General features: G+C 41.8%; 2 protein-coding genes across 2 annotated transcripts in view; both read left to right on the top strand.

Moving 5' to 3' along the window:
- The window catches only part of PKIB (cAMP-dependent protein kinase inhibitor beta), a 37,222-nt gene extending 28,346 nt beyond the window's left edge, over window positions 1-8,876 (top strand). The window contains exons 2-3 of the mRNA XM_079970837.1: window positions 5,907-6,084; window positions 7,025-8,876. Coding sequence (XP_079826963.1) covers window positions 5,937-6,084; window positions 7,025-7,110 — 234 coding nt within the window. The 5' untranslated portion in view covers window positions 5,907-5,936 and the 3' untranslated portion in view covers window positions 7,111-8,876. The remainder of the gene's footprint in view (window positions 1-5,906; window positions 6,085-7,024) is intronic.
- Window positions 8,877-13,725: 4,849 nt separating this feature from the next.
- On the top strand, window positions 13,726-18,072 carry FABP7 (fatty acid binding protein 7). The gene is made up of 4 exons (XM_079971116.1): window positions 13,726-13,932; window positions 15,384-15,556; window positions 16,835-16,936; window positions 17,833-18,072. The coding sequence occupies exons 1-4, from the start codon at window positions 13,860-13,862 to the stop codon at window positions 17,881-17,883; spliced, it is 399 nt and encodes a 132-aa protein (XP_079827242.1). The 5' UTR covers window positions 13,726-13,859; the 3' UTR covers window positions 17,884-18,072.
- The last annotated feature ends 1,480 nt before the right edge of the window (window positions 18,073-19,552 follow it).

Here is a 19,552-nt window from a genome sequence, read left to right as displayed (position 1 = left end):
GAAAGTGAAGTTATAGGGAAGGAAAACAACACTGACAAGTTCATTTGAAAGAAATATAGGGACAATGCATGTGTAGCGATGGAGGTGCAATTCACTGCAAGTGCTAGGACATGATCTGAAGGGATAGCCAAGGATGAAATAAAGGTTGAGAATGGAGGTGAAAAGCAACACTATCAATTTAGCAGGAAGTGGGCAGGACTGCACTGGCCCTTTGCATCCAATCATACGGCCCTACTAACATATTTGCCTGACCCAAACCTTGCACCAGCTGTAAACCCCTTTTAGATGTAAGCAGCTGCGTGGATCTGCCTTGTCTCTTGCGCACTGCACTGCTATAGTTTTCACTGGCTCTCCAGAATTATCCAGATGCCAGTATATATGTGTGCGTGTGTTCTAGCTATCTGGAGATTTTAAAACTTCAATTACCAGGTTCTGGATAGACAACAGAGTCAGAATGAGCTTTCTTTGAGGATGAGTTGCATTTCAAATCCAATTTTATGCTGAGTCACCCTTGTGCTAGTCAGATTTCTATTCGTAATTTCATTTAATTCATTAAAGCAGGAAAACATTATGGAGATGACGCTTGGAGATTTATATTAGAAGAGTACATAAAGTGTTAACATTATAGCTACCATGCATTAAAAAAAGAAAAAAAATGACATTTAGTAGAGAGCTATGGACAGTGGCAACAGAAGCCATAAGGGAGTGAGGTCTACTCAGGGAAGGGCCCCATGAAGGCATCTCGCCCAAAGACCCTCCAGAGCCTGGAGGTCACACTGACTTCAACCAGCCTGTTATAAGATTTTTTTTCCAGAGCCTGTGTGTGTGCTGCAGTGCCAATTAGTGAAATGGCTGCCTTGAAGCACTTCTCTGTTTCTTTTTCCACTAAGTAGAGAGAATTCTGCTAGCATTCTGCTGAGGAACCTCAGACCAGGGCCCAAATGTGTGTGCCCCAGGAAAAGACCTTTTTAATGTTGCACCAGCTAACTAGAGTGCACAGCTCTTTTCTTAGAAACTACTAGGGAGGGTAAGTGGGCCTATTTGTGTTTTAGTTATGTATTTTGTGATTACAGTTATATCTCACATTTGCTCCAAGGAGCAAAAGGTGATGGACGTGGTTTTCCTTCTCCCCATTATATCCTCACAACAACCCTGTGAAGGCAGGTAAGGTTGGGAGACAATGGCTAGCCCAGTGTTTCTCAGACTTGTAGTCCAACAACAGCTGGAGATCCAACTCCCAACATCTCTGGCCACTGGTCCCACTAGCTAGGGAAGATGGGAGTTGTAATCCAACAACAGCTGGAAACCTGTTGAAACACTGGCTCAGCCTAAGGTGACCGAGTGAGCTTCATGACTGAGTGGGAACTAGAACCCCGGTCTCCGAGGTCTCATGGAATCATGGAAATGTAGAGTTAGAAGGGTCTTGGCTAAATGCAGGAATCCCAACTAAAGAATCACTGGCAGATGGCCATTCAGCCTGTGTTCAAAAAGAAGAAGAGTTTGGATTTGATATCCCTCTTTATCACTACCCGAAGGAGTCTCAAAGCGGCTAACATTCTCTTTTCTCTTCCTCTCCCACAACAAACACTCTGTGAGGTGAGTGGGGCTGAGTGACTTCAGAGAAGTGTGACTAGCCCAAGGTCACCCAGCAGCTGCATGTGGAGGAGCGGAGACGCGAACCCGGTTCCCCAGATTATGAGTCTACCGCTCTTAACCACTACACCACAGTGGCTCTCCTACAATGAAGGAGAGTCCATCACCTTCTGAGATAGCCTGTTCCAAACAGCTCTTGCCATCAAAAAATTCTTCCTAATATTTAGTCTGAATCTCTTTTCTTGCAATTTGAATCCATTAGTCCGGGTCCTACCTGCCACAGCAGCAGGAAACAAGCTTGTTCCATCTTCCTCATGACAGCTCTACATATCTTTGAAGGGGTTTCCTTTGTCAATCAGCCTTCCCCAACTTGAAGCCCCCCAGTCATTAGAGGGAACCAGGTTAGGGACACTTGGCAGTTCAATACTAGCCACTATACCAGACTGTCTCTTCTGTTTATAAATAGGAGTAGATAACCTGCAGGTGCCAGTTATTTTTCTATATTTATTATGACCTATGGGATTTTCAATATATTACATTTATAAAACACTCATATACAGTGGTACTTCGGGTTACATACGCTTCAGGTTCCATACACTTCAGGTTACAGACTCCGCTAACCCAGAAATAGTACCTCGGGTTAAGAACTTTGCTTCAGGATGAGAACAGAAATCGTGCTCCAGCGGCAGCAGCGGGAGGCCCCATTAGCTAAAGTGGTGCTTCAGGTTAAGAACGGACCTCCGGAACGAATTAAGTACTTAACCCGAGGTACCACTGTAAATTATTCTTCTGCGATTTGATTCTGAATATATACAAGAACGACCCTTTAAGCTATGCTGAGAACCCACCCCCAAACAAGAAATCTGAACCGTTGCCTCAATCCAAACCTTAGCACACGTCAGCATTGTCTTATCTTTTAAGAGGACAGAATTTACGTCATCTTTGCAGCTGACTGAGAGTGTTTCAAAAGGGACAATCTAAAAACAGCAAGTAGCAATGTGTTTTTTCTTCTCCTTTCAGCACCCTGTGTGGAGTGGAGGCAATTGAGCTTTATAACAATTCCCAAGGAACTGTTTCCTTTCCTGGGTGAACTATTAAGTGTGCATTTGTATCCATCTCTCCCAACAGCACTCTGCACTTGCGTGTATGAGCCTTGCATTCAGAGGGGAATAATAGCGGAGGAGAGGGAAACAACGGACCACGTATGTTACAACTTCCTCGTAACAGAGGGGGTGAGATGGGCACGTACATTAAAATATTCCATGGACAAACTCTTCATTCCCATCCACTATGAACCACGTTTGAACCTGAGATAAACTACTGTGATGGTGCTTTGAGAGATCTGTGTTCTTTTTGTTACTTGCTTGAAGTGAATTCTGTGACTCATTTCCCACAATTAAGCTGGCAGTGAGGATAAGCTGCTGACATAGTCCAAATAAAGAATAAGCAATCTCACTCCCTTTCTTGTATCCCTGCTGGAAAATTTGTGCCACATCTGGGCAAACTGTGCTTGCATTTTTTTTATGCTTTAGTTAATAACCATCTTGGAGTGAATCATTAGTGACAGTTGGAGCAAATGCGGTAATATTGACATGTTATCTTGATCAGGTTTCAGAAGTTTTATTTTACATATTCCCTTGAGGGATAAACACCAGACAGGCAAGACCTGCTCATTTTTAAGCTCACACTGGGTCTGGTACTTGGCATAAGAGAATTGTCTTTATGATGACTGGAAGCTTCCGTAAAGATGAATAACTTTTTCAGCTGGAAGTGAATTATTGAGCCATATTTTTATGGTTCAGAATATGGCAGTGAAAATCTTAGTTTTTGTTTTTTACTTGAAGGCTTGCTCTGATGTGTACCAAAGGTTTACAGTGCCAAAGACAATTAGAAAGTACTTATTTATACAGTTGCACCTTTGGTTAAGAACTTAATTTGTTCCGGAGGTCTGTTCTTAACCTGAAACTGTTCTTAACCTGAGACACCACTTTAGCTAATGGGGCCTCCCACTGCCGCTGCGCTGCCACCGTGTGATTTCTGTTCTCATCCTGAAACAAAGTTCTTAATCCGAGGTGCTATTTCTGGGTTAGCGGAGTCTGTAACTGAAGCGTCCGTAACCTGAAGCATCTGTAACCCGAGGTACCACTGTATGTGAATGAATTGGTTGATGGCTTTAAAGCACAATCCTATACGTGTCTACTCAGAACTCAGTAGGACTTACTTCTAGGTTAAGTGGGTACAAGGTCAGTAACTCAACTGACATGATTTTATAGACCGATTATGCTCAACATACCCCCCCCATAATAGTATGCAACAAAAACCACTGAATACCTATAGGTCTCATACATTTATCTGAACCAAATAAGATAATAGTAAGAGCCCTGTAGCTGCCTACAGGATTGCAGCCAAAGTCTGTAGTATTTTGTACAAAAACCTGGGAGTAATCCTTGTTGAACACCATGGGACTTGCACCTGAGTCAACATGCATAGGGTTGCTCCAGAAGAGTGTGAACTAACCAGAGTTTGAATCAAGTTGCTTTCATGACTCGTGGCTTGTTTTCAGCTAGATGGAGTACTTTGTTGACATAGTTTTGAGTGCATGACCTCCACTGCCTTTACGAAGGCCAGATGACAAAAAATATTTTTTTATAGCTTGGAGTTCTTGTTGTGACTAGAGCCAGTCCTCTGAAGTAATAGCCATGTGTGTGAAGGAATTCATACAGCACCACCTACTGCTCCATCTTCAAATCTAGGCGATTCCATATGCAGCTGAGCCCTGTCTTATGTCCTGGTGTGGTCCATGTATCCTAATGTGAGCAAAAGTTTATTCGGTCTGTACGGTTATTTCTCATTTTAAATGAGCTTGAAGCCCTGCTTTTCAACTCGATGCTTTTCCCCCCTGTACAATATTATTTCATATCAGGGAATCGATCTTAAAGGGTAGCACTTGTTGTGGACTGGGGTGTTGCAAAGAGGCCCATCAAATGGAAACTCTGGGGTGGGGGAGAGAACACTAATCTGAATTTATCACCTTATCCTTCCTGATTCTAACTCCTCTTATTATGGGTCTTCACATCCAATCTCCCTTTACGGCTGCATTATTCCTGCTTCATGGGGTCAGATCTTCACAACTGCACTTCTGTGCCTGAGCAACCACATCGCTGTTATGGGGAAGAGCACTTTGCAAGTTCCCAGCAGCCCCAGGAAAGGCTCTAGAAATAATTGGGGGTGTTCTCCTAGTTCAGGGGTGTTGAACATCTGTGGCTCATCACTGAACCACTGCCCATGCTGGTTGGGGCTGGTAGGAGCTAAAGAGCTGCAGGTCCATCCATCCCCCCCCCCCCCGTCCCCCGCTGTAGTTACATGATAGCAGAGCAGTACTTCTTCCTAACTTCAAAAATGTGCTTCCTGGATTGCAGAGAAAATACATGTTTTTAATGCTAATACAGTGGCACCTCGGGTTAAGTACTTAATTCGTTCCGGAGGTCCGCACTTAACCTGAAACTGTTCTTAACCTGAAGCACCACTTTAGCTAATGGGGCCTCCTGCTGCTGCTGCGCCGCCGGAGCACAATTTCTGTTCTCATCCTGAAGCAAAGTTCTTAACCTGAAGCACTATTTCTGGGTTAGTGGAGTCTGTAACCTGAAGCGTATGTAACCCGAGGTACTACTGTATTTAAAAAGCTTTTCATATGGTTGTGCAACCAGATCACATTACCATAAAACCGTACTATGAATCCCATTTGTATCTATTTTCTTCAGACGAAAGCCTGCAGCTAGCTCCCAGCCTGTGCCGTACATTTGAAACAAAAGTTTCCATTCTTTCTTCTCCCCCCCACCCCATATCTTTCAGAATTGTTGGGAAGTTTTCTCTCCAACTTAAAGAAAATCCTCTTCTGAGATAGGACAGTAACACAGAAAGCTGGTCATCTTCTATTTGGCTGATCAAACTAACCACAAAATACACAAAACGAAATTGCCTATTCAAAGTTGTGAAAGTCCGTGGATGCTTTTCTTTGTACTAGTCATGAATGTGGAGAGTTTTCTATTATGCCGGCTCAGTACTGGTGGTTGAAGAACAAATGGGAAATGGAGAGAAAGGAAAAAGTGGATTCTGAGGATAGAATTTCAGCATCAGTGTGCTGAACCCCTGACATTTACTAAGGAACAACTGGTTCTGTGCTCCCTTCAGCCAGCTGACATTTGGGTTTTCAAAAGGCGAGCTACCTTCCTCTGTCAAATAGCTGGATTACTTTGTTCTCTGACACTAGACTCTTGAAGCTGACAATCTTCTTTCTACTCTGTGTTTTTCAGTCAATGTTGCTATGAGGAAAGAAGTCAGAGATGACTGATGTAGAGCCTGTGGTCACAGATTTTGCAGCCTCTGGACGGGCCGGTCGCCGAAATGCCTTACCAGACATTCTGGGTTCTTCCGCTGGTGCTGGAACATCGGACCTACCACACAAATTAGCTGAGCTCTCAATGTCTGAAGGTAATGCAGACAAAACGATTGAGAACAAGATGTTACCCCTCATTGATGGCCAAGGGTTGTACTATTTCCTAGCTAGTGACTGCCAACTGTACAGGCCAACTGGTACATGCTTGGACTACTGCAATGTGCTCTATGTGGGGCCATCCTTGAAGATGACTCAGAAACTACAACTAATCCAGAATGCAGCAGCTAGACTGGTGACAGGGAGTGGCCACCGGAACCATATAACACCAGTCCTAAATGAGCTACACTGGTTCCCAGTACATTCCCAAGCATAATTCAAAGTGTTGGTGCTGACCTTTAAAGCCCTAAATGGCCTCAGCCCTGTGTACGTGAAGGAGCATCTCCACCACTATCATTCAGCCCAGACACTGAGGTCCAGCTCCAAGGGCCTTCTGGCAGTTTCCTCACTGCAAAAAGCAAAGTTACAGGGAACCAGGCAGAGGGCCTCCCATCAGATGTCAAGGTAATAAAGAACTACACAACTTTTAGAAGACATCTGAAAGTGGTCCTGCATTGGGAAGGTTTTAATATTTGATATTTTATTATGCTTTTATATTTGTTGGAAGCTGCCCAGAGTGGCTGGGACAACCCAGCCAGATGGGCAGGGTATAAATAATAATAAATTTATTTATTTATTTTGGGTGCCAGAGGAACTCAAGAACTTCCTAAATGTACCGTTATATCCTCACAACAAAAAAACAGAGACATACATGTAGTATGTAATATATCCATGCTTTTTTCCTGCACAATGAAATTAGTATATCATCTCCATTATCCAAAGCTTTATTGTAGAACCACCCAGATTCTCTGAATTCCGTATGGTCCAATATTAACACAATCCATTTTTAACTCGGAATTCTCTTCACCAAACCTCCTAATGATCAGAATGTTTTGACCAAACTGCTCAGGGTACATCTAACATGTTGTTTCTCTTTAGATGAAGGAGCTGCTGGCGGGGAAACGTCCTCTTCCAACACCACAACGGAAAATCAAGAAACGGAAGGGAAGAGCATGGATTCCTAATATTTGTGAAATGCTTGGTTTGTGGAGATCGCCAACAGATTCCACTCCCAGCATATGCAAGACTCTGAAATACACAATACTTCAAACAGCTGGCAGACATGAATAAGGAGCTGTTGAAGCTTTTCAGTGGTGTTACTTAATCCATGAAATAACAAGTTATTTGTGTGCTATAGTCCACAGCCAATATCTGCAGAATGCATGTCAAGGTTTTAGATTTGTTTTCAGTCCTGTAACAAAATCAGTGCCAGCATATCCTCTCGGATACAGTGTAAATAATCAAATGCAACAACCACCCAAATACTTGCTGCTGTTAGGTTGATCTCTTGGGGGCTTTTCAGAGGATAAATCCAAAACATTTCTATTTGTGTTTAACCTGAAACATTCCTTACCCCGATTGAGAGCCGGAGGCGCACTGTACTAATGTAAAAGATGTAGGGTTCACTGTGCTGCAGCAACGGAGCTGAACCAAGGCTTTAAAAAAGAAAGTAGAAAATTAATCCTGGGCGATGGGAGCTTCAGAGTGGAGCAGGAGAGCTCAAACTCCAGAAATAACAATACATTTCTAAAAGCTGTAAAATGGTAGGGCACTGATGCAGGAAAGGCAGACTTGCCAGTGTGCTTTTTGTTTTAAGAGGTCCCTAAGAACTCTCCTTGCAGCACTTCTGTAGCCCAGCCAAAAGGAGCCCTATCTAAAAATGTAAACAAATGAATAACATGGGAGCGGCCTTATACCAGACCAGATTATTTGCCCATCTAACTCAGTTATTGTCTACATAGACTGGTAGCAGTGTTTATCAGTGTCTCGGCAGAGATAGGGAGACAATAAATTGTACAACCCCACATTCACACAATGTTTCAGGAATGGGGAATGTTGGGCAGGCACCATGGGGACAATCTAGTAGGTGCCCATGGCTCTCATGCAAGCACAATTCACACAACAACAGCCATTGGCTGATGGGAGCTGTGTTCCACACAGCCGTCACCATGGCAATGGGCTGCTCTGAGTACCACATTTTCCTGGCCAGAGAATACAGAGTGTTCAGAACATGGAAGTATCTCTGAATCGTACGAAAGGTCTCTGGATCCCTTGTAACAATGGCACAAGTGTTGTGCTACTATCTGGAAAAGGCCCTCCTTTCTTCATATCTAAAGTAACCTTTTCTCTCTTCCCCCAGCCCTATCATTTTTTAATTTCTCCAGACTCTGAGGCTATATTAAGCCGTTTATTTTTGACATAGTAGGCTGTCTAATATTTGGAGGAAATGGAATGCCACCTGTCTATAACCCCAGGATACCCTTTTGAAGTTTGGACTCTAGAGATGTCCTGGTATACAGAGGAAAATGAAAAACACTCTTTCCTCACTCCTTCAAAATGTCACAAGGCACTGAGATCACTTAGGATTTTAAAATCCTTTTGAGAGCATTCTGCGCTGCCCTTTCTCAAATCTGCCAGTGATCTCAACCTTCTGTGTATCCATAAGTTTCTAAAGTGAACTAGTGGCATTTGTAATTGATTTAAACTTTTATTTCATTTCAGCATGAAAAATGAAATTGGTTATCTCTTCATTTGGTCTTTGTTTGTCTTTTGTCACTCGTGTCTTCACAAGACCCAGGGACGCAAACTTTTCACTTGAGTTAGGATGTGGGTTTATTGGCTCATAACTGATCCTGTTAAAATCAACATTCAAAGCATTTTCTTTCAATATATATTTTGCCTGTACCAAAGGATTGATTCACGTTTTATAATAAAGGTTGTATTTAAAATATACTGCATATGTTATTTGTACAGCAATTCAAGAGCACACTTGTATCAATCCTTGCACCCATAGCAGTATATTTTTGGATGGGGTACCATCCAACTTTGTTATTTGCTCTGGCATCCAAAGTTGTTGTTGTTGGCATCCATCTGTCTTGGGAGACAATGGAAGAGTGTACCTTTAGGGATAAAGTCAAACCATTGGAGAGTTACAGCACCTGCTGTGGCTGTAGAGACCAATACGGGAGAGACATGTTTTATTGCAGGTAGGGCAGATGAAGGCATCCAGTTCCGCTGTTACAGATGTTTCTTCTCTCTGCACTCCTTCCAGCAGTCATTCCTCCTCTAGTCACTGCTGTGGATACACAACCTGACTATCTGTCTCCAGGCACTGCCAAAGATGCCTTGGGTAATGAGTTGTAAAATGTAGTGGGTTGTACAGTTGTGCCAATAATTGCCATCATTACCACATGCCATGCATCAGCATCATACAGAACTATCATGTAATACAGAAATTAGAAACGGGCAAGATGATACCCATCCTTCCTTGCCAAGAATTGACCCAAGCGGAAGTTTGGCTATCAGCTAGGAAAAAATGTATACATTGGATACCTAGCAATTGCTTTTTGTTATAGGCCTTGCAGGTGGCAAGTCAGCAAAGCAGAATTGTTAGGAACACAGGAAATGACCTCAGGATCAGTCAGATCATTGGTTCATCTACTGTAGCTCAGTATTGTTCAGGGAGGCCTGTGGCATCATTTGACTGCACCCAGGCTGGGTTCTGCTAGCCAGTCTCTTCATAAAAAGATTGCGTGCAGCTCCAGCATACCTTGGTCTCTGCTGCAAACAACATTCTGTGACAGGGAAATGGATTTTTCTTCCCCTCTATTTCACACCACAGACGCTGCATTCATCCTCCTATGCTCCACGGCAAGTCTGTAGCAATTTGTACCAAATGTTGTGGCCTGCCTCTGGGCAGGATTCAGCTGAGTTGTGTGCATGGAAAAAGGCCTGCCTGCACAATGAGACTTTCTCCTCCTCTTCCCTCCTGTGTGCCCCCCAAGTCTATTCTGGAGGGTTGAGGGGTAAACCAGAACAAGTTTAGGGGAAACTCAGGGCATAGAGGAAGGGAAAGTCTCTTTGTGCAAGCGAACCTCATTCCATGTGCACAGCACCCAGTGCTGGATTGACGTATAAGCTAAACAAGCTATAGCTTACGGCCCCACTCTCTTGGGGGGCCCAAAAAAAATTAAAGAAAAAAACTGGATGTACATTTCCAAAATATAAGATAAAAATAAAATAAAATAAAACATACAGCAACAGTGTTTTGTGTTGTGTAGGCTCCTATTTGTTATGTACAAATGGCTTTAGATACCTATTAGGTCCATAAATTACCATATAGTTTATATTCAACACAAACAACAGCGACAATTTGTTGTTGACAAAGGACAGATGGACGTATAAAGGGCCCCATTACCTTCAGTAGCTTAGGGCCTCAGCAAACCTAAACCCAGCCCTGTTTCCACCCCACTGAGTCCCACATTTTGGGGAGGGTGGTAATTGAAATGTTCGATAGTGGTAGATACTACAGTATTCTGATAATGCTTTCCTACAGGTAAAGGTAAATGCTTTCCTACAATTCACTCAGAAAGGTCACATTTCCTCATCACATGCAAGTCAATCATGTCCTGGATGTCAGTGATTCTGCATCTATTTTCCAAAGCTAAATGTGATGAACTGGAGTGTATGTTACATTAATGTTGTAAAATATGAAAACCACTGTGCAAAGTCTTTTACTTGTTTCCACAGTTCTTTACAAGCCGTAAAGTTCCAAGATAAGTTGAAGGGGCCGCGAAGAACAGTCAAAGTTGGTATTGCTTGCTGCAAGCAGTAGATGGCACTCTGCACCCATTTGAAGTGAAGCATTTAATGTCCTGCAGACTAAGCTGTTCCAGGCCTTCAGCTCAATAAGGCTTGTGCTAGCTGAACTTTTGAGGAACAGAACCTGTCTTGGACATGGATTTTCCTCTCTGCACAGTACTTCTGAATACACAGAAACTCCTATGCAAACTGCATTATTGTTTGGTGATCAAGTCGTAGACTAGCAATGCACTTCACACTATTGAGCTGTGGGGAACACATGCTAAACAGCTAGAAAATATTAATACATTTTTATGACACCTCCCACATTGGTCTCAAGGGAGTGTACAAAAGTTTTAAAATAACATAACATTACAACTGCAATGCAGTTTAAAACACAGCTCACAACAGCAAGAGTAAAGCAAAAGCAATGTACTGAAATTATAACAATGTAACAGCAAAGGCTGGGGGGATACAAGTAATGTTTTTAGAAGACACTTAAACATCAAGGGTTGTCTGAGCTGGGAGAGAAGATGATCTCAAGAAAAAGGGAGTCACCCAGTGGCGTAGCGTGGGGGGTGCAGGGGGGCCCGGCCGCACCGGGCGCAACATCTGGGGGTTAGGGTTAGGGGGCGCAAATCCACGGGTTAGGGGGCGCAAATTACTTGCCTTGCCCCGGGTGCTGACAACCCATGCTACGCCACTGGAGTCACCACATACCATCTCATGCCAGGACACTCTGGGAAGAAGAGGGTATGAGAAAAACTACATTGAGGGAGCAAAAAGTGTGGGAAGGCAGTGATTTGGAGAAAAACGTCATAAGGGCAGTGGAAAATTGCTGGCGGTACAAGAAGCTTACTATCCACATTAAATGGCAGTATGGATGAGCCAAATAGTAAAAGGCGAAAGATTTATAAGATCTGAAGAGAAACCAGAGTATGTGAATTGGCTATATTTTTACTGTTACTTGTAGCTCAATACTACTTATAATGTCATATTTTTATAAACTGTTTTCTGGTCATTGACCGTATTAAAGATATTTGAAATTTGAGCCAAATAGTAATCTAGCCTTCTGAGTCCTTGGAATTTCACCGGGTCCATGGAATTTCACCGTCAGATAGCTGTGTACACAGGATTTGATCATTTCTAAACAGTTTAGGAGACCTTATCACAGCGGAAAGATTAAGGCAGATTCCTGCAACTATTTGTCTCTTGAGAAATTTCCATTATGGCCCTGGTTCCATCAAAAAGGATGCTTTCAAGTGGTGGACGTGCTTAGATAGTAAGGAGATACAGAGCCATGCCCCCTTTTGACCATTCAATGGGTGGGGGAGAAATGAAACCAACCCCAAAGTTGGCCACCTAACAGTAAGGTCATAGGAGTGCTGTGAGCTCCTCCTGGGATTGCGTGCTTGCCCCCCAACATTTCCCTGACGAAGATAGGGACGTCCTAAGGAAAAGTGGGACATTCCTGGATCGGATCAGAAACCATGACAGCTTCTGTAAATCTGAGACTGTCCTTGGAATATAGGGACACTTGGAGGGTCTGTTGCATGTCTGTGCGGGAGGAGGGGGTTAGTTATTTATTTTTAAATACTTTTACATCGCCTTCCATTAAAAATAAATCTAAAGGCAATTCACAATAAAACAGTAAAAATATAGTAAAAGCAACAAATACCACAGCAACAGAATTCCAGTAAATTCAGCATCCTACACCACAGCATCAACTAGCTTAAAATGGATCAAGTAACTCTGGGGCAGCTGTTCCTTCATAGCAAAAGTGTCGCTCCAGTTCTCTTGATTTCCTTTGGTGATTGGAAGAAGAGGCCATTGGATTTGTTATCCCTGAATGCCATGTTCGTATGTACAAGGTATGACAATGGTGGGAAGCATATACCCAATACTGCCACAGTGGCTATCTACCTAGCAATTTAGGAAGCTGCTTTATCCTGAGTCAGGCCATTAATCCATCCAGCTCAGTATAGTGACTTGTAGTGGCTTTCTAGGATTGCAGACGAGAGACAGTTCTACTGGGAGATGCCGGGGATAAAATCTGGGAGCTTCTGCATGCAAAGGAGATGCTCTGCCACTGAGCTAGGACCTTCCCCAAAATTATTGCTACAAACACAGGAAACTGCCTTATGGTCCATCTAACTTAATATTGTCAGCAGTCTTCCAGGGTTTCAGATGAGGTTCTCACCTAACCCTTCCTTGGAGATACTAAAAGCTGACACCTTTCAAATGCATGTGCTCTATCCCTGAACTACAGATTTATTGCATGTTTTCTTGGTAACCCATACTTCTGCACGTAAGGGCGGGGGGGGGGAAGCAGTCAGTGTTAAGTCACAGATCTTTGGGCCTGTCTCTATTCAGAGTCAGAAAAAAATATTTTGTGTGCCCTGCGTTAAGTGACATCGCTGTAACAATATTTTATACTGTATCTCACTTCTTAAATACCCTCATTTTCCTTGTGGAAACAATGTCGCCTTAGTCAGTGTATATTACCCCACCTATTGATATATTTCATTCCTTTTTGGCATGGGTTGGGGGAGAGGAGGGGTGGGCAGATATGCTAATTCTATCTTTCATACTTTCCCCTTTTTAGGGAACAAGGGGTTAATCCTTGGTTTTCTTTGCAAGACAAATAACAGCCCAGTGTCTTTTTAAAATCTTCACCAGCATATAGAGTTTCAGTGGAAACTAATCTGAATGTCTTATTGTGTGGCTCTCCCTTTTGAGGCCGACACCTCCCTATGCCAAGTTTTCAAACACAACTTAAAAGACCCTCAGACATTTTTACATTCCCCTCACTCACAGAAGAGCCTCTTCTTCTCCCTCCCCTGATTTCCAATCTGAATAGGATGGCTAGTCCAACCAGCTCTGTTGACCCAGTGGCCTGATCCAATCATCTAACAGACTGGAAACCTTCCTCCCCCCCCCCTTTACTCTGCCTCAAAGGAGCAATGAGGAGGCCTGGGTGGAGCCTCCAATTTAAGTTATTTTCGAGTTTGCATGCCTCTTCTCTCAGTAAAGAAGGGGCTGAGCTGGAGTGAAGGTGCAAGATTCTAACACAGGAATAGTAACACCTGCTCTCGCACCAGCAGTTGTCTATCCCTCTCATTCAACAGCTAAAATGGTCGAGGCATTCTGTGCTACCTGGAAGCTGATTGACAGCCAGAACTTTGATGAGTACATGAAGGCACTGGGTATGTAGAAGTAACTGCTTAACTGCTTAAGCCAGGTCATCCTAGGTAATCTACTCATGCGGTTTGTGACTGTTTCTTCTTTAGCACAGTTATAGAGTGTGGGATTTTGCAGCGTGCTAACCCATTACAGTGATGTAAGTCTTGTGATACTGACCGAAAAATGATTTTAATATTTTAAATAAGCATGCATTGCCACAGGGAAGATGAACTATGTTCTGTAATTTAGACCGGTATTAACTAATCCACAAATGCTTGAATTTAAGTATTGGTAAATGCTGTTTGCAAGTCTAAATATGCTTGTGAAGAAGTAAGTCTGAATGAACTAAGGCTGAGATTCTAAGCATGTATGGTTGGAAGTGCACTTATATTTATTAAATCAAGTGGATTTGCTTCAAAGAAAATATAGTTAGGATTGGGGTGTAAATGTACATAGATATTGCTAGCATCATTTGAATGAATGTTACTCCCAAGTAAATATTTTCAGGAATCTTAGCCTAACAATATGATACCCAAGCACACTTATTAAAAAGTTCCATTGGAAATTAATGGACTAAAATGCTCATCGCAGTAAATATTTGAGCATAATAGAATTGGAAACTAAATTCTCTTTCAGTATAGCTGTTGTGGGAACTGTTTTGTGTGTGAATTAAAAAGCAGCTGAGGGACAATGAGGGTGCACTGGCTCAGCTCTGTAATGGACGGCCCATGCTTTGTGTCGCTTTATTTTTTGTGGAAAATAAATGACATCTGTTGCAGTAGCAAAGGCAAATATAAACCTGGTGCTGATTAGAGCAAAAATGTCATCTGTGTGAGCAAAATGCAGCAGTCAGTAGACAAGGTAATGAATTGCATCACTGATGATTCTATATCCTCATTATTGCTTTTCAGTGAGCTAGCTCAAGCAAGTATTGGAAGAGGGGGAAACCTCCATGCATAGACAACTATGCAATGAGTTGCAAAGTAGATGACTGAACAGAAAAATAAAATTCATGAGATCTTCTCCTTTGCAGGTTGACTCTCATGTAAGTCCCATGTAACTGCACCTAGGATTGCAGACTTAACATTCACATCTTTATTTCAATCACTTTATCTTGATTCGGTGTAATCTCTTGCACAATTCTGATTTTGTGAGCAGTCTTGAACAGAGCAATGGAATGGTGAGCTGTAAATACAATAAATAAGCAGAAGGAGATCTAGGTACGGTACTTCACTGGGATGGATTTAAGCCAAGGCTGGATGGCTGGATGCCATGAGTGCTGTAGTTGCATTCTGCACAGATTCTACATTGAGCAGGGAACCGGACTAGATGATTGTGAAATTTATTTGTTTCTAGGGGAAACATGTTTTTTTGAATGGGGCGGCAAGACCTCCTCCACTTTAAACTTCAGAATCCAATATATAAAATAACCCAGTTTCATTATTTTCATTTTAAATTCTTTTAAAAACCTTAGGAGTTGGCTTTGCTACTCGCCAAGTTGGGAATGTGACCAAACCAACTGTGATCATCTGCCAGGAAGGAGGCAAGGTGGTGATCAGAACCCAGAGTACCTTCAAGAACACAGAAATCAGCTTCAACCTGGGAGAAGAATTTGATGAAACTACCGCAGATGACAGGAACTGCAAAGTAAGTAAGAAACAGCTTTTGCTGCAGCAGAGACTTTTTTTAAAAAAAAGCTAATCTTTCAGAATTGACAGGAAGTAAAAGAATACAGGTAGGTAGCCGTGTTGGTCTGCCATAGTCGAAAAAAAATAAAATAAAATTTAAAAGATAAGAATACAGATATTTTTTGTCTGTTACTGATGGGAGCACTAAGTAAATTTTAAGAAGGACGGTTTTTTCAGCCAGAACTCAGTTCCAGCACTTCTCAGGTAGGCCCCATTGCCATTATAAGAGAACAAGAGAGGCGTTCTTGGTGGGTTCTGGCACCTCTTTGTCAAGAAAAATAGCACTGGTTTTAAGGAAGGCATGAAAAAATGATTGATTTGAACTTATTCAGCACATTGAAATAATGAGGTTATAGGGTTTTATTAAATTTTTGGGCCACCTAAGTTATGACACAAAGCACACGTACTTGGAAGATCTGTTCAAACCAATGAGATCTGGTTCTAAATAAATGCATTCCATATAGGGATGTGATTATATACTTGCCTTTCAACTTTTCCAAGGCCTCTGGGAGTGGCATCACCCCCTTAGCAGAGACCTCTGGGCATGGAAGGTAGGCATAGTGTATCTAAAGAACATTCATGACTCCATTATGCATCACCCCATGACTATGTCTCAAATGGTCCAGAATCTGCTGGATAATAATGGGTCCTTGTTCTGTTCCAGAAATGCTTCTGTTCTGATCAGAAGCTGTGTTCTTGACTTGAGATCAAACTCCACGTTAGTATTTAGCAATCTGACTTTTAGAGTGAAGGATTTCAACTAAACATTGAATCCATTTACTGGATGATGTTAATCATACCCAGAGAAGACCCACTGAAATCAATGAACTGAAATCTAAGTCCATTGATTTCAGTGACCCTACACTGAGTATGACTTGGTTGGATGACATCTATTACCATTCACTGAAATGAATGGTACACCAGGTCAAATATGAATTCTGGTACAGCTTTATTTGAACCAACGACACATATAAGAATCAAATTATTTTTATATATAGTATGCATTTTATTACCAAGCTGTTTATAACTGTATTGTTACCAAGTACATTGATCTGAAATAAATGCTTCAGACTAATAATTCAGAGATTTAAACATATGATTAATGTTTCCATTGATAATCAAGAGATTTTGAAAGTCCTTAACTGTGGCTGGATGGGCTCAGAATTATTTGGATAAACTTAATGACACTTGCCCTATTCTAAATGAAACATCTGGTGTGTGTCCTTTATACCCACAGTCAGTGGTGACCATGGATGGTGATAAGTTAGTTCATGTACAGAAATGGGATGGCAAAGAGACAAACTTCGTTAGAGAAATCAAAGATGGTAAAATGGTCATGGTAAGTAAATAAAGGTTTATTGAGGCTATATATGCTCATGTTGATAACACTATAAGGTATTATGTCTCAAACTTTCTGATAATTCCCCCGCTCTTCTGACCACTTATAAAGAACATGTTTCGCAGAAGTAACATCTGCAGTTCCAATGTTAATAATAGACTAAGCTGATAATAAACATTTAAAAAAACAGTCAAGGTGTAGCCATCTTACTTCTGAGTAGACATGGTTAAGATTGTGCAGTAAGTCCTACTTAATGCATTGGGGTTTACTCCTAGCTGAGTAAGATTAGGATTGCAACCTTAGCTGGAAGTTAGTTGGGAATGTTCTAACAATTCCTCTTCCTGCCGTCACATTGGCGGAAAATTCATGACTTTCTTCTTCGGACATCAAATGAGAATTCTCAACATATCATTGAAAGGTCTGTAAAGAGGCTTTCTCTTTTATTACTCTTCATTCCTTGGTTTCCCTTGAAATTGCATTTTGTTCCATATCTTCTTTCAAACCCTAATGGTTTTCAAAACCTGCAGTGGTACATTCTAATGTGAACTTCTTTGTCCTTGGTAAAATGGTTCTTGACTCGAACTACATTGTGCAATATACTGATGAAATAAATCATAATGCAGTATATTGATAAGGTAATATACTATGCAGGAGGCCCCTCCTCCGTCCCTGTTTGCACAATTTTTGAACGTAAGAGTTGGCTGGATCAAGCTGGCCCATCTAGTGCACTATCCTGCTCTCACAGTGGCCAACCAGTTGCTTGTGGGAAGCCTGCAAGTGGGCTAATTTTTGCAACAATGGCTTGTTGAAGAATCACAGGATCCACATGGTGCTTTGTATTATGTCCAAATGGCACATACTGGTCCTAATCACCCCATCTCTCCTTGAATTTGCAGACCCTCACCTTTGGTGATATTGTTGCTGTTCGTCAGTATGAAAAAGCATAGAAATGTCAATCTCTTGTTGGAGTTTGTATGAAGAACCGTCTTCAGACTATCATCTCTGAAATGAGCAATGCTGACATGGAAGGAAAACCAAGTGCTAGTTTGTTTTTTACCTGTATATCATCAAATTGGCAAACTCTTGCTCTGTAAATTGGTAGCAGTAAAACTTTGCAATAAATTTCTGAAATTCTTGCTTGTCTACTTAAGGATTCCAATAATATTTAACACTTCAAACAAAACTGAGACCAAGAGAATCTTCGGGCTTCATACTAATGGTACAGTTCAGTGAAAATAATTTTGGTGGGATAGCCCTTTTATTCAATAGTTGATCACAGGGAGGGACAAACTACATGTTACTCACCCCACTCCATCTGTCTTTAAAACATATACATATTCTCTTACATGAACATCTATATCTTTTCTGTTACTCATACACATGCCAGGTGTGGGATACCTTTGGCCCTCCAGATGTTGCAGGATTACATCTCCCATTATCCCTGGCTTTTGGCCATACCTGATGGGGCTGATGGGAACTGTAGTTCAGCAACATCTGGAGGATCAAAGGCTCTCAATCCCTGTGGCACATGCTTGAATCCCACCTGCAAAATACTGGACACACACAATCCATATTATAAAAGAAAAGAGATTAAATTCCAGTTTCTATTGCCAATATCCCATCTTATCAAACTTCCCTATGGGATTTTATATGTAGTTATACATCCATATACACAGAGGCTACTGTGTTCTGGCCGATGCACATGGGGAACTTGCAGTCCTCTCCATGATTGTGGCTATTTCTAAAATACTGCTGTGATTTTGAAAGGTGAGGTCATCATGCACCACTGCAAGAAGTAATTTGATAGTGTATGAATTTATTGTTCACAACTTCATAAGCTGCAACGATTCTGGACGTTTATAGAATCCCAAAGCTTGTAGCACACACTCTAAGTGGCAGAATTGTAAAATCCAAAGTGTACTCAAGATTGGGTAAATGCTTTATCATGGTTGTGTATATTTAGAGGTCCTTGTCTCTAAAGATCTAACAAGAATAAGAATGGTCCTCTCCAGCATTCTTGACAGGCACCCAAGAGCTGTAGTTATTTCTGCTTAACTAAGGGAAGATGAAATAGAGAATCCACGAAACATACAAGAAAGGCACCATATCGATCAGTTCATAGTTGTAAGGCATGAGAAAAAGCTAAGTTATGTAGTGCAGCATTTACATGTGTGGTGCGTGGGGAACACAGTTGAATATCCTTTGAGAAGGTAAGTTTAGTTCAGGGGAGTGCCTATGCTCTCCAGATGTTGCAGGACTACAGCTCCCATCATTCCTCACCATTGGCCATGCTACTGGGGTTGATGGGAGTCAGAGTCCAACAACATCTGCAAGTCCACAGGCTCCGCACGTTGGTTTAATTGATGGTTCCCTCTGCACATTATTAAAAGGTTGGTGTCTGGAGAACACACATTACTTCTGTCAGTACTACAAGGATGCAGTACTGCATTCTCAATGCTTTGGGGAAACATTTTTGATTGGATGGGAAGTTATATTCATAAAGCCAGTGATGAGAAGAAATGACCACCCAGTCTAAACAACTCTCTTTGGTATTGGTTCCATCCAGACAGAATCATAAACAGCTTTGGAGACAACTGGACTGAATCTGCTGTGGTG

Source organism: Podarcis cretensis (assembly GCF_951804945.1).
Source record: "Podarcis cretensis genome assembly, chromosome: 3".
Lineage (NCBI taxonomy): Eukaryota > Metazoa > Chordata > Lepidosauria > Squamata > Lacertidae > Podarcis > Podarcis cretensis.
The sequence above is the reverse complement of the archived record's forward strand: the minus strand, read 5'-3'. Positions and strand labels throughout refer to the sequence as shown.

What these genes read in the sequence shown, in the direction of transcription:
- FABP7 (XM_079971116.1), top strand. Translation starts at nt 13,860, where the DNA reads ATGGTCGAGGCATTCTGTGCTACCTGGAAGCTGATTGACAGCCAGAAC. An exon ending in TGAGTACATGAAGGCACTGG is followed by an intron (nt 13,933 to 15,383) that starts GTATGTAGAAGT and finishes TAAAAACCTTAG; the next exon opens with GAGTTGGCTTTGCTACTCGC. An exon ending in AAGATGGTAAAATGGTCATG is followed by an intron (nt 16,937 to 17,832) that starts GTAAGTAAATAA and finishes TTGAATTTGCAG; the next exon opens with ACCCTCACCTTTGGTGATAT.